Source organism: Gracilinanus agilis, chromosome 6 (genome assembly GCF_016433145.1).
Source record: "Gracilinanus agilis isolate LMUSP501 chromosome 6, AgileGrace, whole genome shotgun sequence".
NCBI lineage: Eukaryota > Metazoa > Chordata > Mammalia > Didelphimorphia > Didelphidae > Gracilinanus > Gracilinanus agilis.
This window is the reverse complement of record NC_058135.1, coordinates 210492668-210520012: the sequence shown is the minus strand read 5'-3', so window position 1 is coordinate 210520012 and position 27345 is coordinate 210492668. Positions and strand designations below refer to the sequence as shown.

The 27345-nt window shown below is 37.5% G+C and overlaps 1 protein-coding gene across 3 annotated transcripts; it reads left to right on the top strand.

Moving 5' to 3' along the window:
• The first annotated feature begins 7522 nt into the window (after positions 1-7522).
• Positions 7523-25972, top strand: LYAR (Ly1 antibody reactive). Of its 3 annotated transcripts, none has more exons than XM_044680367.1 (11): positions 7523-7961; positions 9745-9863; positions 11273-11394; positions 13029-13199; positions 14450-14564; positions 19109-19216; positions 20190-20273; positions 21301-21745; positions 21926-22006; positions 23859-23944; positions 25486-25972. In XM_044680367.1, the coding sequence occupies exons 4-11, from the start codon at positions 13078-13080 to the stop codon at positions 25618-25620; spliced, it is 1176 nt and encodes a 391-aa protein (XP_044536302.1). In that variant the 5' UTR covers positions 7523-7961; positions 9745-9863; positions 11273-11394; positions 13029-13077; the 3' UTR covers positions 25621-25972. The 3 variants fall into 3 exon arrangements, with proteins under 3 accessions (XP_044536302.1, XP_044536300.1, XP_044536301.1); XM_044680365.1 differs by having other exon boundaries at positions 7524-7961; positions 21923-22006; XM_044680366.1 differs by lacking the exon at positions 9745-9863 and having other exon boundaries at positions 7524-7961; positions 21923-22006.
• Positions 25973-27345: the final 1373 nt, after the last annotated feature.

The following is a 27345-nucleotide window of genomic DNA, read 5'->3' as shown; positions in this document are numbered from 1 at the left end:
CCAAGTGGAAATATCTTAAAGATGATTGAAAATACAGCCCTGGATCTTATGTGATACAGCACAACTAGAGATATAAATTTGGTAATCAACAGGCATACAGGCAAGTGAAAGTATTGAAAGCAGATGAAGTGTCTATTATGTATAAAAGAGAATAGTAGGAATTTTCATGGAAGTAAATGGAAGAAGTGAAGGGCACCTCTCCACAGGTTTCTTGCTAACAATTTGCAAAATAAATTGTTTTCTCCAATTCCAGAAATGCTTCTTTTGACCCTTCCATTGTTCAGCTATTATTACTAAACTTAAGAAAATAAGTTGTCTACCTCTATGCCTCCATTTCTGCACCACTCACTCTTTAACCCTTTTAGTCTGAATTCTAATCTCACCACTCTATTGAAATTGATCTCTCAAAGGACAAAAATGACCTTAGATTAAATTCAATAGCTCATTTTCTTCTTTATTTTCCTTATTCTCTCTGAAGCATATGACACTGTTGATCACTTCTTCCTAAAGAACACTTTTTCCTCCAAAGCTTCAGATTTCCCTCTTCATTAATCCTTTTCCCATCTCCTTGGCTCTCATTTGATCCCCAATCCCTTAGGTATATATTGCCAAGGTTCTAATCTTAGCATTCTTTCTCATTCATACTGCCTCCATACACATCTCCAGCCCTTTCTCCTGAGCTCCAGAAATGCATTCTGGTCTGCCTAGAGAATATTTGTACTTGGATCTCATCTTCATAACAAAATAAAGATGTTCAAAATCAAATTCATTTTATCTCCCTTCTAATCTTCCTGACTTCAATATTTTGGTCTGTGGAGGCACTAAACTGGAAAAAAAAAGGGAAGAGCATTAATATAGTGTAGACTATGTTCCAGGAACTATGATAATTGTTTTTTACAAATATTATTTCATTTGATCTTTGCAACAATTCTGGGATTGTTATTTTATTAGACATTATTATTATTATTATTATCATCCGCATTTTGTGGTTGAGGAAGCTGAAGAAAACTTGCCCTGAGCCAAACAGCTAATTGGCCAAGGCTGGATTTAAACTCAGTTCTTTCTGACTCCAGGCCAATGTCTCTATTCACTTGTCCATCAAGCTTATCTTCCCCTCAAATTTGTTCCTCTTTAGGTGCTTGGTTATTTCTATTACTGGCACTACCATTAAACTAGTTTGCCACGTTAGAAACTTGTGTGTTCTTTTTGTATAACTATTCTTAAGGCGAATCAATTTTACCTTCATAGCATGCTTCACAACTTGCTTTCTCTTTATTTTCCCCACCGCTACCATTCTAATATAGGCCCTCAGCTCCAACTCCTCGAACTGTTATATTCCCACCTCCACTTTCTTCCATTTCCAATCCTTTATATTTCTGTTAGTATAATCTTTTTTATAGATATGGTCATGTCATTTTTCTGTTCACAATTCTTTAGCTGATCTTTATTGCTTATAAATAATTTTCAAATTTCTTCCCAGGCAATCAGCTGGTATGACCCAATCTTTCTAGCCTAAGTTCATGATGTTCTTCACATACTCCACATAACAGCTAGATTAGACTATTTATTGCCTCCCAAGCATGCCCTGTGGTTTCTCACCTTTATGCTTTTGTTATTACTGATTTTATCTCAAATATTCTTTCTCCATGCTTTTCCTTTATATACTTCAATGAACTTCTTGAGCCTTGCCTCCACTGGTACAAATCACAAATCCAGCCAAAGCTTCATCCTGTGTGACTATTTTCTCCCTAAGAATCTTTGGAGGATCTACTCAAATATGCTTTTTTTAGGCCTTCCTTAGGATTTTAATAGTACAGCACTTAAGCTGTTCTTCTGTTATCCCTCTCTCCCTACAAAACCCACTCACCATACATTGTCATTTGAATTATCTATAACTTTTCTAGAGATTGTGTTATCACAAAGGAGAACATTTTGTTAAAGTTTGTTTTGGGGTCAGAACAGCTTGAATTCATTAAAAAAAAACAACACTGAGCAATTTCCTAAATGAAATCTAGCCTACTCTTTTCTTCTTATTCTATTTTGGGGCAAATTTCCATCTGCAGTACTTGTCCTAGATGTAAAGACTGTCTTCCAATTGTACATCCTAGTTTGGACAATTTTTATTTTTTATCTATGGATTGCTAAATTGATCTTTTGAATAATCATGGAGCTCATTGAGGAAGCACTGTAAAATTTATTTGGCTTGATGCAACCAGAACAATAACATATACATTAAAGAAAAATCTAGAGTATTTGACCATCTATCAAGGAACTTTCTTCAATTATCCCCCTGCAAAAATATCATTCATATCAGTGCCAAACAACTGTGAAAAGTAAATGTATATGTTTTTTACTTTTTATAATAATCAGTGAGTTATTGTTATCTCTGGTTACAATCATCTGGTATGATCTTCACAAAAGCATGAAACTACATTGTGAGAAAGTCTAGAAGGTTTTATCTTCCTTCAATGAAATCAATTTTCTTCTTTCAATTTATATTGTTGTAGTTATTGTGTATATTATTTTCTTGGCTCTGCTTACTTTACTATGTATTCATTCATCTAAGTCTTTTCCTATTTCTCTGTATTTGTCACATTCAGAGATTCTTATAATAGAATATTTTATTATGTTCACATACCACAATTTGCTCAGGCATACACAATTGATATATATTTCCTTTGTTTCCAGTTCTTGACTACAACAAAAATCGGTATTGATATTCTGCTGTGTATAGGGCTTTTCTTTTTTTCAATAATATCATGAGGGTATATATGACAATAACTGAATCTCTGAGTCAAAGGATAAGGTATTTTTACCCACTTTATCTATATAATATCAAATTGCTGTCCAAAATGGTTATACTAACTAAAAACTCCACCAATAATGCATTAATATGCCTATGTTGATAACTCTTTTTGAGTACTAATATCATCCTAGTTTAAAAAATTTCTTTTTTAGAATTTTCCCCACTCTGGGATATCTTGTAAAGTGATTCAATTCAATTCACACTCATTAATAAGCATCTGCTAAGCTCTGGTAATTTTCTACTTGGGATGGCAGAGATAGCACAGACTCAGATAAGTAAATACAATTTGTATATGTAATCTATATAGATTTCTGTGTGTGTGTTTATTTATAAAGTAAATACAAATCAAATTAGGAGTGCTAATAACTGGAGGAAGAAGTCTAGGAAATGAATCCTTTTAGAGGTGACATTGATCCCTAGGTGTTTTCAAGATTGTGTCTTCTCCAACATGGCTTTTGATATGTTGTTGGTCTAGTTTGGATATTTTCTTAAGGGCTTTTCCCACTTTCTCTTATTTACATAAATAAGATTGGGTAAACAATTGCATCCTCCAGGTAGAATATAAGCTCCCATGAGGACAGGAATAGATTGATTTTTTGTCTTTATATCCCCAGTATCTAGTATAGACCTCAGGTCACGGCAAGCTTGACAAACATTTGTTGAACTAAAATAACATCCAAATGAGAATGACCTACAAACACAAGAAATATAGAGCTTCCTTGTTTATTATATCAGAAACTGTTGTTTGACTCTAATGTGGTGATTTCACTACCATTTATGATGAACAGAAGTCATTTAAAAAACTTTCACAACTCTGTTCTATTTTACATCTACTTCTTGCCCACTAGCCAACCTCATTTACACATTTTCTGGGGTGCTGGGACTCAGTTGGATCTCACACCAAACTTTTAAACTGTTTTTTAAACAAATGAATAATAAAGCCATTATTAAGTGCTTACTTTGTGCCAGGTACTGTGCTAAGCATTGGGGATACAAATACAAGCAAGCAAGGCAGTCCCAACTTTCAAAGAGCTTACATTCTAATGGGGGAAGACAACTTATAAAGGAAGCTAGAAAGGGAGTTTCCCGTGTAAAGCAACATAGAGTTGAAACTATTTTTTTCAAGCATGTGTTTAAAAAAACTTTACTTTTTTGTCTGTACATGGCTAACGTGGAAATATATATTATGTATTATCTTTACTTTAATTAATTAATTTATTTAAAAATATTTTTCTATGTTTACATGATTCTTTTTCTTTCCCTCCCCTTTTCTCTCCCCACTCCCAGAGCAAACAAGCAATTCCACTGGGTTGTACAAATGTATCACTTGATACCTATTTCAATATTATTCAAGATTGCTATAGAGCAATCTTTTAAAGCCCAAACCCCAAATCATATACCCATATACATAAGTGATGTTTTTCTTTTGCATTTCTACTTCCCTAGTTCTTTCTCTCAATGTGTATAGCATTCTTTCTTATAAATCCTTCAGGAGTGTCCTGGATTATTGCATTGCTACTGGTAGTAAAGTCCATTACATTGGATGGTTCCACAATGTTTCACTTTCTGTGTACAATCTTCTCTTGGTTCTACTCATTTCATTCTACATAAGTTCATTGAGGTTCTCCCAGTTCATATAGAAATCCTCCTGATCATCATTCCTTACAGCACAATAGTATTCCATCACCATCAGATACCACAATTTGTTCAGCCATTCTTCAAAGGAGGGACACTCCCACTTTTTCCAATTTTTTGCCACCACAAAGAGTGTGGCTATAAATATTTTTATACATGTATTTTTCCTTATTATCTCTTTGGGGTGCAAACCCAGCAGTGGTATGGCTGGATCAAAGGGCATGCTGCATTCTTTTAAAGCCCTTTGGGCATAATTCCAAATTGCCTTCCAGAATGGCTGGATCAATTCTACCAGCAATGCATTAGTGTCCTAATTTTGGTGCATCCCCTCCAACATTTATTGTTTTCCTTTACTGTCTGAAACTATTTTATGAGTACAATTAATTCTCTGCTATCCTCCTTTATAGTTTATAAAAGAGTTTCTATCCTAAAGTTGTTCTTTGCTGAAACATCTCCTTAAGAAGACCAAGTGTATGCAGGCAAAGATCCTTTCTAAGACCCTTTAGACATTGTGGCCACTGCTTTATGTTAGTTATGCTTTCACAGGAAATTTTAATAATAAAAGCCAATATATTTACCTTTTTTTCCTATTTCCCACTTTATGGCATCAAAATTCATTTGCATAGGTCAGGTTGAAACTACTATAATTTGTACAGTGTTTTCTCATCTTTATCCTTCCTTCCAACTTAATGCTCATTTTAAGCTTTGCTCTGACTAATCTGGTAACACTCAGGAAGCTGGTTCTGAAATTATTCCATCAGGAACTAAAAATTTCCTCTCTAAGATATAGTAAATTTCCTTCTTTCTGGTAGTAATGTTTATTCTCAGCATGCCCAGTGCTTTCTGATTATTCCATGATATAGAAGTATACAGCCTTAAATACTCCACAAGTCTGGTTTTTTGTTTGTTTTTCTTTTCTGAGAAAATGCATCTTTCTCTCACTTGCTGAACTAGGGGACTACAGGAATGGAATACTGCTTTCACTGCCAAGCTCTGTTAATGTGTTGGTTGGTTTTGATTAAGTTCTTTTTCCTTCTTTTGTAATTCTTTGATACAAGGAAGGGCACTCTAGGAAAGGGGAGGGAAGATATATTCCAAAATATTATGTGTGATATTAAAACAGAGAAGATATTAAAAATTTTGTAAAACCTGAACCATGTTTTCCAAAGTACTTTTTGAGCATCAGTTAGTATGCCCAACTTCACAAGGAAATCAACATGTATTCGAAGTGTAAGCAGATTTGTTTTTTAACTTGTAGGACTTGCTTTCAAAAGACTACTTTATGACACGGTATTGTTGTGTCCATTTTTTCTGGAATTGTTTCTTCCTATGTACCAAAGATGTTTAGCCATTCTACTCTAATTAAATAGTGCTTGATTCAGCTGTTGAAAGCTTCTATATGTCAAGAAAAGGGTTCTGCTAATTATGGCTTATATCCTCTTGTACATCCAAAAAGAAAAACTTTTTTGTCTCTGATTCTGAAAAATCATCCATTAATTCTCAATCTGGAAAAACAAACTGTAAGGAAAAAAATCATGTCTATAGAAACCACCAATTGATAGTAAATCAATCACCTGACACCACACAAACTTAGTTACCAATTAGAATAGAAACAAATGAAATTCTTTGGACCTTGATGACATCATTATACAAAATTGCAAATCATTTCATATTTTTAACTTCTATAGCACTTTATTGCAATGGAAAACTTACTGGAAGAGGAATCAGAAATTCATACTCTTCCAACAACTGGTTAAGTGATTTTATAGAATGAGCAGAGAAAGATCTTCAAGATAATCTAGTCCAACTCCCTCATTTTTCTGGATAAGAAATGTGAGAAGCAAAGAAATGAAGTGATTCTCTGAAAATCAGACAGCAAGATGTTTCCTGATTTCTAGTCTCTTAAATGTTCTTTCCTCTACCCTAATATTTCAAACTCCTATAGCTCCCTAACGAAATCAGGATGGGATATAAATTCTGTTGGCATTTAAAAGCTTTCTATCACACGCTGGCCCCTAATAATAATTAATAATAATAATTCCTAGCCTTAGTGAACATTTCTTCTCTTTCCAGATATCATGGTCCAGCCAAAATGACTTTCTTAATGTTTCTGAGCCTGGGATATTCCAGTCATCTATGTTGGAGCCTTTTTCCATAGATCCTCCACATGTCTGGAATTTCCTCTCCCTGCTCCACACACCACCACCACCCCCTGCCAGTTTCTCAAAATCCCTAATTTTTACATGGTTATTACAAGAGCATTTTTTTTCCCATTTTTTCCCAATGAGAGATAAAGTGGAAGCTAAAATACTTTGGTTAAAAGGAAAAAAAAATTTAATTTAAAAAGTAAGCTATTATCTTTAGTTTTCTTCAGTACTCGATCAAATGCCACCTTCTACATAAGGCTTTTTCCAAGAAATCATCTTATACTTTTTCATATTATTTTTGTATGTACTGTTCTCACCCGTCCTTACAGCCCAAATTTTTGAGAATCATTTTTCAATGATTCTCCCTCCCTGCGCCTCGTACCTCGTCGTCGTTGCAGAAGCTATCAAATGCCAGTTTATTGATTTGACAGTAAGCGCAACAGTTCCTCCCTAATTTTACACACTTGGAGTAGCAACAAAAAGCGCCCCAAGGAAATCACGTGGTAGACAAGAGCCAAAGAACCAGCAATGCCTCATACGCAGACTTTTTTAATTGAGGGAGTCCGAAGGACCTAGGTTCAAATGTGTCACCTTGGGAAAGTCATCTAACCTCTCTGGGTCTAAGTTTCCGCTTTTGAAAAAGTTAGAAGGGTGGCCTAGGTCACCCCCTCCGATTCAGGAATACAACAGACCTCCTCCTCTCCGCCTACAAGTCCAAAGAACCCACTTCCTCCCATTGCCCTTCAAGCGCAGGGAAGGCTCCCGCCTCCCTCAGGCCCGCCCATTTAGCCGGGGGCGGCGCTAGCCGCAAGCTCCTACAGTGGCCTAGAAGGATCCTTCCTGACCCGCAGCAAGGGCCCGGCCTCCCCTCTAAAGTCTAGGAGAGCTCTGAGGACCCTGTCGAGAGTGCAGAGGTGAAGAGAGGCAAGCAGTGAAGTCTTGTCTTCCTCGATCCCTTCAGCTACATTCCAAGGGCTTCCTTACCTGTCTGAGCTGGCAGGAGCGCGCCCTTCTCCTCCTGTTCCTCGGACTCCTTCTGCCCCAGCCACTCAGCGGAGCACCAAAGGCTCCGCCGACGGCCGCTGGGCCCGGCGGTTTGACAGCACTTCTTGTGCCAGAGCACTTCCTTGAACGTCACTTCCTCCAGGAGAAGATGGGGACCGGAGGCGGGGCCGAGGATAAGAGAAAAGGGGAGAGTGTGTCGCACGCATGCGCGAGTTCTCCAGTTCGCGGTCTCCGCTGCTTACTCGGATCTGAGGAGTCCCAGATAGTTGGCGTGGACTAGAAGCGGGAGGCGGACTCGCGGGACCGCCCCGAGAGAGCCCACGTGCTGGGCGCGGGCGGTTGAAACGGTTCCCCGGCGCGCGGCGGGGGTGAGTGATAATGGTCCGTTGGGGTGGGTTGAGGCTGCATGGGAAGGGGCCTCTGCCTGGGGAAGGGGCTACCCGCAACAGGCAGCCCCGGCCAGGTCAGAGTCCCAGCGTGGACCCAGGAAAGCCCGTGCGGCCTGCGCCCGCCCCCCTCCCAACCCCCGCGTGGGGCCGGTGCCCGAGAGTCTGGAGGTGCACGACTCAGCCAGGCTGGGTGCATGAGAAAAGCAGTGACCTGGGAGTCCGAGGACCTGGGTTCGAGTCCCTGCCCGACCATGTGTCTTGTGTCCGGGCAGCCCTGGACAAGTTACCGTTTGGCCATCATCAAATGAGCACTGGCTGGATCCCTGGAGCCTCATTCTGCATTTGGCCCGGGCTTCTGCGATACCTCTTTACGGATCAAATGATGTCGGGGTGGGCGAGAGGGGAGAGGGGCGGTACATGCCTAACTAAGCGAACTGGAGTAATGGAAAAACCCAGACATCTGTCAGGGAAGCCCTGCTCAGGCACTTAGTCTGAGTGTGATGGTGAGCAGTAATAACCATAGCCAAGATTTATTCAGCGCCTACTATGTGCCAGGCACTGGGCCAAGCTCTTAACAATTATTCTCCCATTTCATCTCCACAGCAACCCCGGGAGGTAGGTGCCGTTCTTTTCCCATTTTACGGTGAGGAAATGAAGCAAATAGATTAAGTGACTTGCCCAGTCACACAGCTAAGAAGTCTTGAGGCCACATTTGAACCCTCCAGGCCCAGCGTTCCATCTCTATGCACTGCCACTACCCCTATCCCTGCCCTTGTAAGTTCCCCTCCCTCACCCTTTTGGGCAGATCTTGTAACCCACAATTCTATTCAACAAACTGTTAAGTTTTGAGATTGAGTGGAGAAGGACATCGACATGAAAAATGGCTTTTGTGCTCCGAGAGCTTAAAAATCTGATGTTTCCTGGTGGAAATGGGATGTATACACAAGCACAATAGAACAAATTTAAGAAGACAAGCTTTTGGAGAATAAGAATACATCTGTAAAAAAAGGGTGTTGGACTGGCTGGTGATCCTTTCAATTCATACCAACTGTTTGAGTTAATTATTCCTTGAAATATTCCTTGAAAATGCAAATAGGGAGGAAGGTAAAGAAAGAGACTTTGGGCCCTAGGCAACTAAAAGATGAGTGAAAAGGAACTGTTGCCAAGAAAACAGAAAGACATTGAAAGGAGACCCTAAAAAAATTTTTAGTTTTGTCCCCAAATTCTGGTGAGAAAGGGGTATTTAAAGGTTTGGTCCTTTGATTTCATAGGGAATTGTTAGTGCATCTGATTAATGTGTCTGAGACACTAAGAAGTTAAGTGACTTGTTCTAAATTACAAAACTATTGTGTGTCTCTGGGATGACTTGAAAGCTGCAATAGATCTTACAGCATAGATGCTTCTCCTGCTTTTTGTACATGCCTTTCATATCATAGACATCTAATACATGCTGAATTAAACTGAATTTTGAGAACTCAGGATTTCCTCCATGATATGATGAGACTTTAATAGAGAAGAGATAGAAAGTGGCTTACTTTATAGGTTACACATCTTGCTAGTGATATAGCTGAAGTTAGAACCACATCTCCATATTTTCTGAATGCTTTTTCCAATGGGTCACACCTCTGATAAGTCCAAAGACTTTGCTTCTTTTTTTTTTAAGGATAGTTCTAAATAGTAAAGAGTCAGTATGGGACAGTAGAGAGCCATCTTGAAGCCAGGGTCTTGCCTGTGACACAAGCCCTTTAACTTCTCATTATAGAAAAAAGTGCCAACCTGCATCAGCAGAGAAAGTTTTCTCACCCAGTAGTTCCAAAGGCCAAGGAGCAAGGAACAGAAATGGAAGCAGTGGCTGGAGGCTTATAATTGAGGGACTGAGTGGTATGTACATGATGTTGTATATATTTCATTCCCATTAATAGTGATGAAAATGTTGGGCTGGAGAAGTGGCAAGAGGACAGGTCTGTTGTGCCCTCTTTTCATCCTCAATGAAATCACAGGTCCAGGCCCTATGCTACTACAGCAGTCATGGATTGCAATGTGAGGACATAATTGTAACATATGAATGTGTCCTGCTCTACAAGGACCTGAGCCATTAATTTTGCCGTTCTCTGAATTCCCCTGCTCTTTTCACAGGGTCAGACACAATAAGTACTTAATAAATGCTTACTAGTACCAATGGGAATTTTTAATTTATAGATTCAAGCAGAATTTCTTTAGAGTTAATATTTAGTTTGCCCAGCCATATACTGAAAATAATAAGTTATATTCTTTGCTATAGTTTTATAGTGTGAAAGATAGTCAAGGTTATTTTTATGGCTCATACTAATATGTGCGCTGGGGCTTCTAAAGGAGAAGTAAGCTGATTACAAGCATTATTTTACTAATCCATATGAATACCAAGCAGGTGATTGAAGTTGTTATCTCCACTAAACGTAAAGTACAAAAAGAGCAGAACAAGAGACTGCATTTTGCCCAAAGATTCAGAACATATGAAATTGTTTTCTAAACATGGTGCAAAATAACTCAGAAATCATTTTTTTAAAGAAAGGATGATATCTGTGATGTTGAGGTTTCCAGGGCAGTGAACCAAAACCTATATAACCCATAATAGAACTGAAGTACATTACTGTTAAGCCCAAACACCAAATATAATGGTGGTTCTATAGAAAAATACAATCAGGGTTCTAACTTGGGAAACTAGAAATGCCTTTCTTAGGAAGAATATAACTGGCAACAGAACTGGAAAGTCTCTCCACTTACCTTCTATCCAGTTGGTTAGTAGAAGAGAAAACTCTCCAAGCTCTATATCACTTTTGTGGCTGGATCTGGAGCTTTAGGGTAGAAAGTGTATGTGGAACAAGGAGTAGAAATGGAAGCAGTGACTAGAGGATGTATTGAGAGACTGAGTGATATGTACATGAAGGTGTATATACTTTCCCTCCTTCCCATTAGTGGTGCTGAAAACCTTGGTCTGGAAGAGTGGTAGAAGGACAGGTCTTGTGAGACTTCTCATCTTTTTTTCTAGTTCCCCCTTCATCTTTCCTGTTATTTATCATTGCCAGATGAGTGATAGAGTCAGGGGAAGGAGGGGGGGAATGTGTAATAACAGCAAGGGGAGACAAAATGGAATAGGCTTCTCTCTATCTTAACCTCTCAGTCATCCTGAAGTTGGTGAGTTGCTTATGTAGGTACATTGAACCAGATCATTGCCAGGATAACATTTTATTTTGTGTTATTGAACTACATTTTAAGTTTCTAACTGATTTCTTTATCTTTTTCTCTAACAGAAGTCCCTGGCCAGTTGATTGTGGACAGCAGCATAACTTCTGGCCACTTGTTCTCCTTTCTGAAGGCTTGGTAGGACGCCCCTTTCAAGCAGTCCTTCCCCCACAGGTTCACAAAACTTCAGGTGAGAGGCAGAGTTCCTCAGAAAAGAGTTGAACACTCCTTTCCTTATGTCCCTGGGATGCTTTTTAATTGTAGAATAGAAATATTGTTTTATAAGAATATCAAATAAATTATCAGCAAGTAGAATTACTATATCTTAATGGGTTTATTATATCTATTTACTATATCTTAATGGGTTTATTATATCTATATTATATATAGGTTTTGGCCACTGATTATGACATCTTCCCAGGTTGATACTTATAATATGATTTTAAACCATTTATTGGGAGTTAGCTTTTTGTTTTACTTAAAATTATATTTGTCATTTGAAATTGGATAAAAAATAGACATTAAAACAGATCAAGGATCTGATATAGATTAGATATAGATCTGATATAAAGAATCTGATATAGCCTTCAGTTAATGACTATCTCCTATTAAAAAGTTGAATTATTGCTGTTGTCATCATTAACATTATGTAGCACCTACAAAGGTATCTAGCAGTAAGGGGAAGAGCCTTCCTAAATCTATAGATTTGTGAGTATTCTTCCTCCAATCTTTTTCTTAGACTCCAGCTACAGACACCAGGTTCATGTTCTTAGCAGCTTAACTTGACAGTGAGACCAGGGTCAGACTGTTTTGTATAATATTCCATCACACCCTGTAGATAGAACATTATATTTTTAGGGAGGTGCCCATAGTAAAAGGGCTCTTGCTGTGTCCAGATCACTTTAATCTTAGGAGACATGAGCTAAACATTACTCTGTCACAGAAGTTTGAAAATATTCCTAAACTGCCTTTGTCACTCTACTGACGTCTCATTCATCAGTAAACACCTGGAATAAGTACCCACAAATAGAGGAGATATATTGATTATAGGATATATGTGAAGATAGAGTGAAGACTAAGATTTTCTTAGTTTTAGGGACCTTGGAGAAGTGATTCATTGAAGACAGTTCCCCCAAAGTAGTTATTTATTCCTCTTTTTTTCTGTATGAGTTGCTAGGGTTAGGGCTCACTTGGCATTTAGGGACAGAAATACTAAAAGGCTCCTGTATTATTAGCTGTTAAATGAGGCTGAGTAAACAATAGCAATATTGAGACAAAATAATGAGGCATATTTTGACAAACAGCTATCACCATCAATATATTTTTATGATTTTCTTTGTGGTTTTTATGAAGAGAAGAGATTTCTTTTCTCTGCCAGCAATCCTCAACCACATGCTCTGTACCCATACATTTATACATACCTTCCTTATTATTTGCATTGTCATTTTGCATGGTGAGCTAGTCATTTGCATTGCAGATTTGGAATCATCTTCTATTTCTTTCATATACATAAATACCAATTACTATGTGCAAATAGTAGATAGGTGGCATAAATTGTTACCTTGTTATTTTTACTTATGGTTTAGCCACTATCAGGGAGGAAAGCATTTAAAAAAAAAAGATGACTTGATTTTGCTGGATAGTAATTTTATTTAGGTGATTTTGATTTTTGCTCATACTATATATTTGTTACTGTAAAATATATTTAGAAAATTAAATCTGAGTCATTTGATTTTGAATAAACTTTAGTATACATATGTATGTGTATGTATATATGCTGTAAATTCTTGACACATCTAAAATTAATCTTGTGTTTTCTTTTAGTTCCAGCATTTTCATCTATTTTGGGTAGAGTAAAACAGCATTTACTAAAATGGTATTTTTTACATGCAATGCATGTGGAGAATCAGTGAAGAAAGGGCAAGTGGAGAAACATGTGAATATTTGCAGAAACTGTCAATGCCTTTCTTGCATTGACTGTGGCAAAGATTTCTGGTAAGCTTTTTTAATGTAGTTGTTTTTAAAGGCGTTATAAATGACTGTACTCTTTTTTTAAACCTTACTTTCTGTCTTAGTAACAACTCTTAAGGTAGAAGGGCAAGGGCTGGGCAAATAGGGGTCAAGTGACTGGCTCAATATCACATAAATAGAAAGAGTCTAAGGTCATATTTGAACTCGGGTCCTCCCACCTACAGGCCTGGTACTCTGGCTTTCCCCATTGAGCTTGAAAATTATGGAGTTGCTGTTAAGATCAGGTTTTGGAAGAGTCTGAAAGGACTGGGAAGGGGGGGGGGAATCCCATCAGGAACTCAATCATTGTTCCCCATTAACTCAGTCTTAGGTACCTAAGTGTATGTCCCAAGGAGCTACCTTGGTGCTCTGTCTCTATGTGCACATCCACACTGAAGCTATAGCCTTTTCTTTGTACTAATTTCGTACCTCACATCTATGTTGCCAGTGGCATATTGGAGAGAGAGCTGGCTTTGGTATCCAGAACACCTGCCTCTGACATGTACTACCTCTGTAACCACTGGCCACAGTCCTCAATTGCTCAGCACCCCACGCCACCATTTCAGACTGAGCTACTGCTCTGCATCAGTGGCAGACATTAACACAGCATCTCTGTCGACAAAGAAATCACAAGTCCAGACCAAAACAAAACAAAGCAAACCCTAAACATCTATTGACTATTAGAGCTCAAAGAGTACTTTTACCTTTGCTTACAAATACCTTGATATACCTATAAAGTATTTATCTGGAAGTTTGGTATTAAAAGTTCGAGGAATAAGCAAAGAACTTGTTAATAGCATTTTATATATTGGACCTTGGAGGAGAGAAAATGATGACGTTAACATCAGAGGAGCTGTTCATGGTTAGACTGTTGGACTGCTGGAGGCAGAAAGACTCGAGTTTAAATCCAGCCTCAGATACATATTATCTGTGTGACCCTAGGCAGGCCACTTATCCTCTCTGAATCAGTTTCCTCATTGTTAAAATGGGGATAATAATAGCAACTATCTCCCAGGGTAGTTGTGAGGATCCAATAAAATAATAATTGTAAATGCTTAGCACAGTGCCTGGCACATAGTGTTATATCAATGTTAGTTTGTTATTGTTAGTACTAAGAAGTATAATAATGAAATTTTGAAACGATTGATGTAATAGGTTGTGTTTTATGTGTTTAGTAAGTTGGGATAGGAATTGAAATTTTAAATCTATTGAAATGCATTTCTTTTCTATTTAAGGGGTGATGAATACAAAAAACATGTGAAGTGCATCAGTGAAGATCAGAAATATGGGGGCAAAGGATATGAGGTCAAAACCAACAAAGGAGATGTTAAACAGCAAGAATGGATTCAGGTAAAATACTTCCTATTTCTAATGTATAATTTTCTTCAAAAAATGTGTGTCCATTGGTTAATAGTGAGAATAGCTTTTTGTTGCTAGAACTACTACAAATGTATCTGTGATTTTAAAGTAAAGAATACTTTGTTTTTAACTCTTACCTTCTGTCTTAGAATTGATACTAAATATTAGTTCCAAAGCAAAAGAGTGGTAAAGACTAGGCAGTTGGGAGTTAAGTGACTCGCCCAGGTTCACACAACTAGGAAGGGTCTGATGGCAGATTTTTTGAACCCAGGACCCCCCCCCATCTCCAAGCCTGGCTTTCTATCCACTAAGCCACCTCGCTGCCCCTGCAAAGAATACTTCTTGACAGGAATGGGTGTTGATGAGGAGGAAAGGGAAAGGAACAGCTAAAATTACTAATTGCGTCATACTTTCTGACTCAGTTGCTCAAAATGTACTTTTTCCTTAAAGATGAGCAGTACAATAAAGGTTAGAATTGGATATCCTGGACACTGACCCTTTGTGATATTGGAGATTTGGGGGTTCCTGATCTAAATTTGAGGTCCCTGATCTAAACTTCCTGTGGACATTTAGGGTTCCTTGAAACTACATTTCCCGTGAGCCAACAGGCTTCCTGTCTTGCATAGTAATGTAAACAGAAGGATAAACAGAAGGATAAATAGTGAGAGACTGGATGGGTACTTGCTCTTTGGGGATTTAGAGACAAGCCAGGAGGGGAGGAGGAGGTAATGGTGGGTCCTTTCAAACTAACTCTTAGTATGGCACATGGCTTCATTTTTCTAATGGCTGTTAATAAATCTTTTAAAACCATAATATTTTAAAATCTATCCTTTTATATCCATTTTATTTCTTACACCTTGGAGTAGTTAACTATTATCTCTTGAAGAAAGATGCCTATCGACAGATTTTTATCACCAGATGGATTTCCTAAAACGGGAAATGCCAAAGTTATGATTGGGATATGTTCTAAAAGTTTATTTGTAAATCATTTGTTTGAAACATACTTTATCTATAGAAACAATGTTATCATTTACTTTAGCTAAGGCATAGTAGATTTTACTCCACCCTTTCATTTTTACTGTCTCCCTGTTTTAAATGTATTTCTTATAGACAGCTTGTGAGGTTCTGGTTTTTAATTCACTCTGATGTCCTTTTTTTTTATTTTATGGATGAGTTCATCCCATTCACCTTCACAGTTATGGTTACTAATTGTGTGTTTCCCTCACTCTTGTTTTCTCCTTGTTTCCTCTCTCTCTCTCTCTCTCTCCTTTTAGCCTTTCTCTGTTCACAGATGATTTTTGATGACCACCTCCCCTAATTTGCCTTCTTTTTTTCCATCCCTCCCTTATTCTTCCTACCCTTACTTTCCCACAGGGTAAGGTAAGTTTCTATAGTTGACACTGAGTGTGGGTGCTATTCTCACTATGATGAGAGTAAAGTTCGATCACAGCCTTCTCATCCCACCCCTGAATTTGCCACTTACATGCTTCTTAATGAAAGGTAGTTTACCCACTTCTATTTCTCCTCTTCTCTTCTTGCCACATATTCTTTCCCATCCCTTTTGATTTTTTATATCAGCCCATCTTATTCAGCTTCCTTCTTTCTGTCTACATATACGCATTTTCAGAGCTCTGATAGTGATAAAATTCTTAAGTATCTTAGGTACATTAGGTGTCTTGAATGCTTTTAAAGTACCTTACCTTTCTCAAGAATCATAGCTATCTTATTTTAATTATCACTGTCCCAAGTTTGAATGTGGTACTCAATTCAACCTAATCAAAATCCTTAAGGTTTTTACTTTACTTTTTATGTTTCTCTTGAGTGTCTAATTTGCTCATCATATTTTCTTTTTCCCCTGGTGGATTATACTCAGTTTTGCTTGGTGTTTAATTCTAAGAGGTTATATTCCTAGGTCCTTTGACTTTTGGAATATCATTTTCCATGACTTTAATGTAGAAGCTCCTAGTTTCTATGTAATCCTGATTGTGGCTCCTACATACTTGAATTGTTTACTTCTGGCAGGTTGTAGTACTTTCTCCATTGCCTGGAAGTTTGGAATCTGGCCACAATGGTTCTGAGGTATTTTATTTTGGGGTGTCTTTCAGGAAGTCCTGGATTCTCTCTATTTCCATTTTTCCTTCTTATTTGAGGATATTAGGGCAGTTTTCTCTGATGATTTCTTGTAATATGGTGTCCAGGCTCTTTTAAAAATCATAGCTTTTCAGATAGTCCAATGATTCTTTTTCCTGGATCTATTTTCCAGGTCAGTCATTTTCTTGTATTTTTTCATTTTTTTTTTGTCTTAAAGTTTCCTGGTGTCTTATGGTTTCGTTAGCTTCTGTTCATCCAATTCAAATTGCTAGTTGTTTTTTTCTTTGAGTTTTGTTTTTCCTTTTCCATTTGGCCAATACTACTTTTTAAAATCATTTTCTTCAGTGTTATTTTTTTTGCCTCACTTTCCATTTGGCCTCTTCTAGTTTTTAGGGAGTTGATTTCTTCATGAATTCCACACCACCCCCAGCTATTGAGTTTTTCTGTCAATTCTCTTAATTTCTTTTTGGTTGTTTTTTTTTTTTAACTTCTTTTCCGTTTCTTCTAGGGGTTCTTTTGAGGCTTCCCATATTTCCTTTTTGACATTGTTATCTTCTGAGTTCATATTTTGGTCTGTCCTATCAATAAAATAACTTTCTAGAATCAGGGTTTTGTTGTTGTTGTTTGCTCATTTTTTGGGTTGTTTTATGTCCTCATTACCTTACCTATCTTTGAGGTCCTTCTCTGTTCTTGGGATAGTGGGCAAACTGCTCCAAGCTTGCACAGTCCTCTTCTCCAGTACTTGGAATGGGACCAGCTGCCCTTGTTCCTCACAGTATGTCTGTCAAGGAGGTGGCCTTGCTGGCTTGCTCTGTGGAGATTTGATTCAGCTCTCTGTGCTGCCAGTTTCCTTATTGTTTTGTGGACTGGGCTGGTCCCTTCTCTGCTGTTTCCCTACCCTTGCCAAGTGGCCTGGGATGGGCAGGTCTCTTGCTTTGGACTCTGCTGCCACATAGGAGCTAATAGTTTATTGTAGTTCCAGTTCCCCCTCTTTCCTCCCTTGTAGTCCCTGGTCTCTGATGCCACATGGTAGTGAGTAGGGTCCTGAAGTTCCAGTTCCCCCTTTCTGCTCCCATGTGGCCTCAAGGCTCCACTGCCACATGAAAGTTAGTAAGTTTCCTGCCTTCTCTGCCTTTTATACCAGTGTGGAATGGCTGGCTCATTCCTTTTCTGCAGCTTCTTTGCCTTTGACGTAGTTGCCATGTATTGGCTTGTTTCAATTTCTGCTGGTTCTCAAAGATGTTGCCTGGGCCTCTGTCTCTTGTTAACCCAGTGAGACATATTCCTTCAGCTTTCGTTTGTTTTAAGGCAATTTATTTTCTTTTTGTGTGCATATGGAGGGGTTGGGGGAGTGGAGCATCTTTTACTTTGCCATCTCAGCTCCCAGTATGCAACTTGGTGTTATTGTTGATGATTAGATTTTTAGGATAGTCCCTCAAAGTCCTCTTCATAAAATTTAATAGACAGTGGGGATCATCTAATGCCATTGGAAGGAAACTGATGCAGTCTACAATGTAACTAGACTTTAAAACTAATTGTATTGTTGGTTCATTAGGTATTTGTTGAGCATATGCTATGGTCAAGGTACTTAGCAGAATAGGCTACCATTATTAAAGCTTTATAGCTTAGTAGGGGAAGAATATACACTCATACACATAAAATACACAAAGTAAGATTCTTAGTTTCACCATGGGCGGAATGTATGGGGACCTGGTAGAGGATAAAACGACCTATAAAATAAATAAGAGATACAAAGTGCATTGAATGCAGAAGTGATTTAAATACCCTTATAACATTCTCCCAAAGCAAATCTAGGAATGGGAACAGGAATTCCCTCTTACCCTTTCCTATAGTAGGTCATATGAGCTTAGTATAGTGAAACTAGCTTATTATAGAGTAGTCATCTGACCCTGGGTTCAAGTCCTGGGAAAGTTAAACCAGGTTCCTCGGGTGAGAAATTAAAGAGTTAAACCATATGATCTCTGAGGGCCCTTCCAGCTCTAGAATATGATCATATGATCCCCATGAACTAAAAAAACAATATTGTCCTTTATCTTCCTTAGAAATCAGTCTTACTAATTATGACTCCACTAAAACCAATTTTGAATTTGAATCCAGTTATTTGAGATTCTACAAGTATTCTCCATTACCACATAAAGCAAGGGTTCTTAACTTTTTTCTGTGTTATGGACCCCTATGGTAGAATCGTAGGTCAGGAACTCATGACTAAGAGAATACTACATGATCTTACTATTATCTAGGTATTTTACTTTTTCAGAGAAACAACAGGTTCATAGCAGACCTTTCTGACCACAGCAAAGTTATATACCAATAGTACCAATTTGGTTGTTGAACTGTTATCATGAGTTTTTAATTGGGTTTATGTCTGGATTCATTGATTTTATACTCATCTTTTCTGGCTTTCTACATTTCTCCTTTTGCAGAAGATTCATGAAGTAATGAAGAAACCCACTATTAGCCCCAAATTGCGAGAAATTTTAGAAAAAGTTAGCGGTTTTGATAACATTCCAAGGAAAAAGGCCAAATTTCAGGTAAGTAGTTGAAGTCACTTCCTCACAAAAAGAAGTTGAAAAAGATTACCCCTTGGTCTCTAAATGTTCATGGATAATATTGATTTAAAAAATTTGGGGGGAAGGGTGAAGTTTGAAGCACATTTTTTTATTGAAACAGTGTTAATGCATGGTGACTAGGTTCACAGACGATCATAAAAACTTTTTTAAATCACTTTTGCACATGGAATTCATTCTACAATAAAGTGATTCTATGGGGAGTGGGTGGGGGAAGATGCATTCAGAGTTTTAACTTGAGGATGTAAAAAGAGTTTTGGAGGTTGTTCTTTAAGAAAGAGGAATGGGGTTAAAGGAGTTTTCCATTGATTAAAAACTTAGAGGGATATTTCCCTGGCCTAGTATTGCTAGACTTCCCTCTTTGCTGCTTATCTTTCATGGCCCTCTGAAATGTTTAAAAAGTCTTCTTATCCTCCCTTTCCTTTGTCATTCACTATGCCTTACTTGGCTTTCTTTTAAATAAGTAACTTGTTTTCATATAGATGGTGATGAGGACATGAAGCGACTCCAAAGACTGAAGTAAAATTCTTCTGCATTTTAGAGAAAAAAATTGAATTCAGAGTTATTCTGAAATCTTCGTAATGGGTCATATTCTTTAATGAAGAACAAGATAAGGACTCTAGGTTGGGGTAAAAATATTATTTATGAATTTGGGCTGCAAAACCCAGCAGTACAGGGCCAGAGAGGAAGTCTCATAGGATTGAATCACCTTTCTTTCTTTCTTCAACACTACTTTTCTTGCCACCTTCTACCATTGCCCTGATCTCGAGGAGTTGGAATAGGAATTTTCATAGCCATCAGCACTATGGGATAAGAACCAGAGTAACTGACACCTAGGCTTACTTTTCAAGGGTGGAGAATAAGTTAAGCATAATCTCTATTTATTTTTAATCAATATGTGGTCATGCAAATAACTTTGAACTTCTTTTCTTGACAGAATTGGATGAAGAACAGTTTAAAAATTTATAATGACTCTCTTCAGGAACAGGTGTGGGATATCTTTTCTGAAGCTACCAGCAATGTAAGTCATCCTCGAACTGAGGTTAAAGTTAAAATGAGTAACAGTTGTAGAATGGAGTTTCTTTGCATCCTATAATTTGTGGATAAAACTAAATCTGACTCTGCTATATAGAGTATTTTCCTGTGGGCTTGGGAAAGATGTTTTAATAGCAAACATATTGTTCATGATGTTGCTTCAGTAGGACTAGCTATAGACAAGGGGAGGTTAACATAATGAAATTAGTATGGTTAAATATACTGGACTTTATAAAAACCTACTAAAAGACCTTGATCCTAATAGCCAGTATTTTATTTAGCATTGTTTGGTTAACAAAGCACTGTCTTCTCACCTCTCTTCTCAGGCAGAAAGTGCAGGTATTATTAGCTCCATTCTGCAGGTGCCCTTAACATCAACCAACTGGTCATTTGAATGGAGGAATTTTTGTTTTTTGTTTTTTCAAATTATTGGCTACAACATTAAAGGAAAAAGACTAGTCTCTTATCAGTAAGACCTTCCTCTCAGGAAATACCTATCTTACTGAGAGTCTATACATTTTTTATTTTCCTTGGTCAAAATGGTATTGAATATTTTCCTTGTTTTGTGCTGCTTGAGACAAACGTATACTTTCTAAGCAAAATACACTTTCAGTTCAAATTTAGCAAGTCATTTGATTTATGATAGACTCTTTAGAACTAGAAAAAAATTAATGTTTGATTCAGAAGTCCTCTTGATTTTTCCTCGTTCGGGGATAATTGAGGAAAAATTTAGGCTCTTTAGCAGATGCCAAGGAGAAGAATTTAGACTAATGGGAAGGAGTAGTAGAGGTATTGTTAGGTATTGAGATTAGAAAGCCTGGTTTAGGTGGCAGGAAGCTCACTCCTTTGGAAGTAAAAAGTCTTACTGAATGACAGCCTATATTGTCATTGGCTTTTGTTTTTGATTTTATCACTGCTTCATTATGTTTCCCATTGTAGTAAGAGCTCATATGTAAGTAATGTTTTTATGGTAATATTTATAATCTCATTTGTGTTTTTCCCCCAATAACTAGGGACCAAATACAAAAGAACAAGAGAAACAGCCCCTCAACCAAGTGGAGAATCAACATGCAGAAAACAAAATTAAGACAACACCCACTGAAGTCAGTGAAAGAACAGTTGGACAACCAGAAGCAAAGAAGAACAAAAGAGAACGCAAAGAAGAAAGACAGAAGAACAGGAAAAAAGAAAAGAAAGAACTGAAGTTAGAAAACCATCAGGAAAATTCAAGTGACCAGAAATCCAAAAAGCGCAAGAGGAGCCAGGTAGAAGAACTTGATGCTAACCAGGAAGAAAAGTCAGAAATTAACAACACAGAAAAGAAGAAAAATAAGAAGAAAAAACCCAAGAAGGAATGTGCCGCAGAATCAGAAGTGAATGGAAATGGGAATCATGTTGAAATGACAGAGGAAGAGACGAAAGCACCTGCAGAAAAAAGGAAACGTAAGCATTCAGAAGGTAGGTGGCTCATTTTTGCATACTGTGTTTTCTAATGATTAAAAAAATGGTTTGTTACTTCTTTTCTTGAAAAAAGTATTTTTAATTCTAAATACAAAACTCCAACTGGGGTATTTTCCCTTCCAAATGATGGCAATGGTAGTAATGATGTTGTATTTTAATTTTCTAAATACCTAGAAGAAGCTGATTCTAAGAAGAAAAAAATGAAACATACAGAAGATACTAACTTAGAGACTGAAGAGAGTGAAACACCTATAAAAGGTATATTTCAACAAATTTGACTTAATTTTTCTTCAGTACCTCCCATGTTCAAAGTAATGAACTCAGCCTGGTGATGGGTAGGGAAAATCCTAGGAAAAGGGAAATATATAAGGCATGTACTCAAATAGAAGACAAATCAGAATAGAAAGGCCAAAAAACAAGGACAAGATTTGACATCAGATTAAATGAGGGAAAGCAGCCTTCCAGTTCAGAAAAGATCAGGGAATAGCTTATGAAATACTTGAAGTAGATTTCTTCTGATCCAGAGACTGTACCTAAGCAAATGTAAATACTCCATTAGCTGTTTGTGAAGATTGTGTGAGAGTTTGTAAGCTAAATCATTTGTAGAGCATGTTCCCATAAAGTAGAAAAGCTGGCCTTTTGAGGCCTATAGTTCCAGTAAAGGAATGTTATCTGCAGATATGGCCTAGATTGCTTTCTGATATATATTTTTTACTGATACCATGTTATTATAATTTATCTTAAGGATGTCATATAATGATAAATGCATAAGCATCCAAAACTTAGGAGTAATTGTAATAGTTATCTAATCTATCAAACCCAATTAAATATTGAGGTAAATGTTTTCAGTACCTTACTCTTTAGGAATAAATTGGGCACTTTCTACCTGTCTTGCTGTTCTTCATTCTATTTTGCTGGATCTTCTATCCTTCCACTCTAGGAATTCCCCAAGTTCTTTGCTATTTGTCTTGACTTCTTTGAGTTCAATTATTATCTCTAACTTGTAGATTTATTTATCCAGATAGTATTTATCCATAGCCTCTCCTCTGAGCTTCAATCCCACATTTCCAATTGCCTCGTTACAGGACTTCCTATAATGAGGCCATCTCCCAAAAAAGGACTTATTCTCTTTCCCCCTTCCAAACTTCCCTATTGGGGTCACTAGTCTTTCAGGTTCAGACCCTCATTATTTTCTATTCATCGGTCTCACCTCACAAATCCAGTTGATCTGGTTGTACCATCACAACATCTCTCATCTATATCCCTTTCTCTTCATTCACATAACCACTACCCTGGGTCAGGCCCTCATCACCATTGCTGCAATTGCCTTCTGATTGATTTATCTGCCTGAATCCCCCACAGAACTGCCAACATGATTTTCTTAAAGCATGGTCTGACTATGTCACCTCCATGCTCAATAAACTCCACTGGCTCCCTGTTACCCCCAGAGTCAAATAGAAAACTTTGATATCGAAAGATCTTTTATAACTTTGCCCCTTTTCACCTTTCTAGTCTTTATGCTTTACCTCCTTGCCATGCGCTTTATTGTCCAACCACAATAGCCTTACTGGATGTTCCACACACCTTGGTCCAGCTCTCTGTGTGCTTCTCACTCGTACCCTCAGGTGTTCCTGGCTTCTTTTAAGGTTCAGCAAGGGCTACAGGAAACCTTCCCTGGTCACTTGTGATTGCCTGTCTGTGTCTATTCCATGTTGTCTCTTGTGTTGGGGTGAAAGCTTCTTGAGGTCAGGGAGAGCTTTTGTGTTTGAATGTAGAGATGGGGAGGCAGAATGTGCCAGCTTTGGGATGCCCTGAGTTAGACTGAATATAAGACTGGAGAATGGTTAGTATTCTACTTAGTCAGGACATATATATATATCATGTTATGATTTATTCCATGGTATTAAATGGATTACAAGGTGTTAGTGATATCTTAATCAGTGAAGAGTTCATCCATTTCCCAAAGTAGTTGACTTATAACTGTTTTATTCATCCAACTGGTATAGTTTTCACATTTATTTTATGAATATTTTTGTAACAAATGTTACATGTATATGTTTATATGCACATGTATATATTGTACTGTTATGTGTAATTTGTCACATTTTAGGGAAATTCAACTGGAAAGGAACTATCAAAGCTGTTCTGAAACAGGCCCCCGACAATGAAATATCAATTAAAAAATTAAGGAAAAAGGTATGGAATTAGTATAGTTGATGAAATTGTTTGCTTGTTTTAAAATATTTAGGCATTTTATTATATAGCACTTTATATAATCTTTGCACTTTCCTTATAACAACCCTATGATGTAAAGAAGAAATAAGTATTTTTATTTAACACCTCTTATGTGCCAAGCACTGTGTACTCTACAGACATACTCTCATTTGGTTTCATAGTAACCTTGCAAGGTAGGTGCTATTAATATGTTCCCATTTTACAGTTGAGGAAAGTGATACAAAAAGAGACTAAGTGACTTGCCTAGGATCATTCCACTAGAAAGTAGTTTAGGTCACATTTGAACTCAGATCTTCCCAACTCCGAGTCTAGTGTTCTCTCTCCTGCTTCCCCAAGTTTATTTTCCCCTCAGACATGTTCTTCCTTGTGTACTTCATATTTCTCTCAGTGGCACTATTATTTAACTAGTGTCCCATATTGGAAATTTGGGAATTGTTTTTATAGAACTTTTACCTCTCTGTTGCTTCTCTCTCCCATCCAACCACCACAGCCAATCAATTCCACCTTTATAATATGCTTCACAATTTGCTAGTGTCTCCATTTTACAGATACAGTAACTGATTTTTTTTTTAATTTTTTTTTTTATTTTAAACCCTTAACTTCTGTGTATTGACTTACAGGTGGAAGAGTTGTAAGGGTAGGCAATGGGGGTCAAGTGACCTGCCCAGGGTCACACAGCTGGGGAGTGTCTGAGGCCAGATTTGAACCTAGGACCTCCCGTCTCTAGGCCTGGCTCTCAATCCACTGAGCTACCCAGCTGCCCCTTTTTTTTTTTTTTTTTTTTTTTTTTTTTAAACCCTTGTACTTCGGTGTATTGTCTCATAGGTGGAAGATTGGTAAGGGTGGGCAATGGGGGTCAAGTGACTTGCCCAGGGTCACACAGCTGGGAAGTGGCTGAGGCCGGGTTTGAACCTAGGACCTCCTGTCTCTAGGCCTGACTCTCACTCCACTGAGCTACCCAGCTGCCCCTTACAGTAACTGATTTTTAAAATATGTATGTGACCTGGCCAACACCACACAGTTGGAAAGTCAAACTAGGCCTCAAGCCCAAGTCTCTTGTGAGTCCAGGTCTGGGTGGCACAGTGGAGAGAGCGCCTAGCCTAGAGTCTGGATGAGCTCAGTTCACATGTGACCTCAAAGACCTTTCCTAGGTTTATGACCCTGAGCAAGTTGCTTAACCTCTGTTTGCCTCAGTTTCCTCATCTGTATAATGGGGATGATAATGGCACCTACCTCCCAGGGTTGTGAGAATCAAATAAGATATTTGTGAAGTGCCTAGCACATAATAAACATTCTACAATGTTTATTATAATTATTATAGCATTCTGCCTCCCAGTGATAAATATCTGGTGCTGAGCCATGTTTTTCTTACCATGGAGTTATTTTCTTTTAAAATGTTACTGTTTTGTTGTCCTGGATCCCTACTTAAAGCACATCTTTTTATTATTGAAAGATAACTTTTCAGTACAGTTAAGTCTAACATTTGTTTTCTTTTCATGAAGGTTTTAGCTCAATACTTTGCAGTGACTAATGAACACCACAAATCTGAAGAGGAGCTGCTAGTCATCTTTAACAAGAAGATCAGCAAGAACCCCAGCTTTAAGCTCTTAAAGGAGAAAGTAAAACTTTTGAAATGAACATTTTCCTACTTTGTTAAGAAATATGCACTATTCCTAACTTCTACCATCCATCACTATTTGTAAAACAGTTAGAGAATTTGACAGCCACTCAGATTTTGTGTTGTTGTTGTTGTTTTTTAAATGTTAAGGAAAATGTATATTTTTTGGTAGAGCTTTTAACTGAAAATAAAGATAACTGCTGCCCATTCTTCTAAATTTTTGGTATAGAAAATTACTGGAGCTGAGAAAACATGAATTTTTTTTATTAGAATATACTGATATCTTGGCAGCAGTTAAAACACAGTAACATTGACGTGTCATCCCTTGTATGGTGAGTCAGAAATTTTAATTAAATTGAAATACATTTTAATCTTTTCATTTCTAAGCATTTTTAACCTTGCAAGAATTCTATGTAAATTTGGTTAGGTTTTTGTTTTATTTTTCCCATATATGTGTGTGAAAGAGTTTCAAAATTTTATCTAGGAATGATGACAATATTCTGTCTTGTGTATATTTGAAGAGCTGCCTATCACCATCAGTAGGATACCTTCAGCAATTACTTCCATCAGTGTTGGTGGATATGTGTTCAACTTTTTATGCCCTTTTCATCCACTTTCTGACCTAGGGTACAGATTTAAGAGATGATCGGATAGAGTTAGATGTGAAGGTTAATATCCCATTTAGGATTGATTCCATGACCTTTGACTCATTGCTCAGAGCAGACATGCCAAGATTTTTATTTCACTCCTCAGAGGTAGGTAATAGTGGCTCTCTGTTGTTGGAGGTTATGGGTATCTGGTTAACAACACCCACTTTTAAAATACCAGTACTTCAGAGAGAGATTCCATTTTATGCTGTTATCAGCTGACTTAGTAAATGGCTGGTTATTGTCAGTCAGAACCAAAATGGGGTCTGTTGGGAAGAAGGTTGAAAGAGTACTGGTAGCAAGGTTTGGAAAGTTTAAGAGGTGAAGCTTGTCTACTTCACACAGAGTCCCTCAAGAATTATCTTGTGCTTCAAAAAACCAGCTGAAATAACTAGAAACTGAATGACAGCTAAAATGAAGCTCTAAAATTTATAAGATTCTATAACTTATTGCCATAGTAAGATACATTGGTGTATTTTGATTTGCATAATAAATATTAAACTAGAGAGTTATGAAGGTTAAGATTTATATTATATATTGAGACATGCATTTTTAAAAGAAATAACTATTTGATTACTAGATAGAGTTTTGGGGGTTTTTCCTCCCTTCAGATTTTTTATATATTCAAGTATTCTTCTCCTGAAGTTGTATATGTTTGACTTGGGCCTGGACTGGAAGAGTTGTCGTGGACAGTTCAATAACAGGTACTTTTTGTCTGTAATTTAAAATTGAGCAGAATCTAGGAAAGGTTTCTTGGCAAAGTGTGGGTAGCATCATTCTGAACTTGAGGTATTTCCTAAAGAGGAAAATGTCCCAAAGCTAATAGCATAGGGAAAAGAATTCTCTATTCTGTTAAGGATAAGGACATTCTCAGGGTTGGAAGAATTCTCTATTCTGGTAAGGATAAGGACATTCTCAGGGTTGGGAAGACTGCTCAGATGCTGGAGAGAATTGAATCTTAGGATAGGGTAAAATTTTTTCCCCCCTACACTAGAAATATTGAGTAGTGGGTTTTTTTTTTTTAACCTAGATACCCAGGGAGATGGGATATAATGGTTGGGTGGTTCTGAAAAGACAATACTTAGGAAGATTTTGGG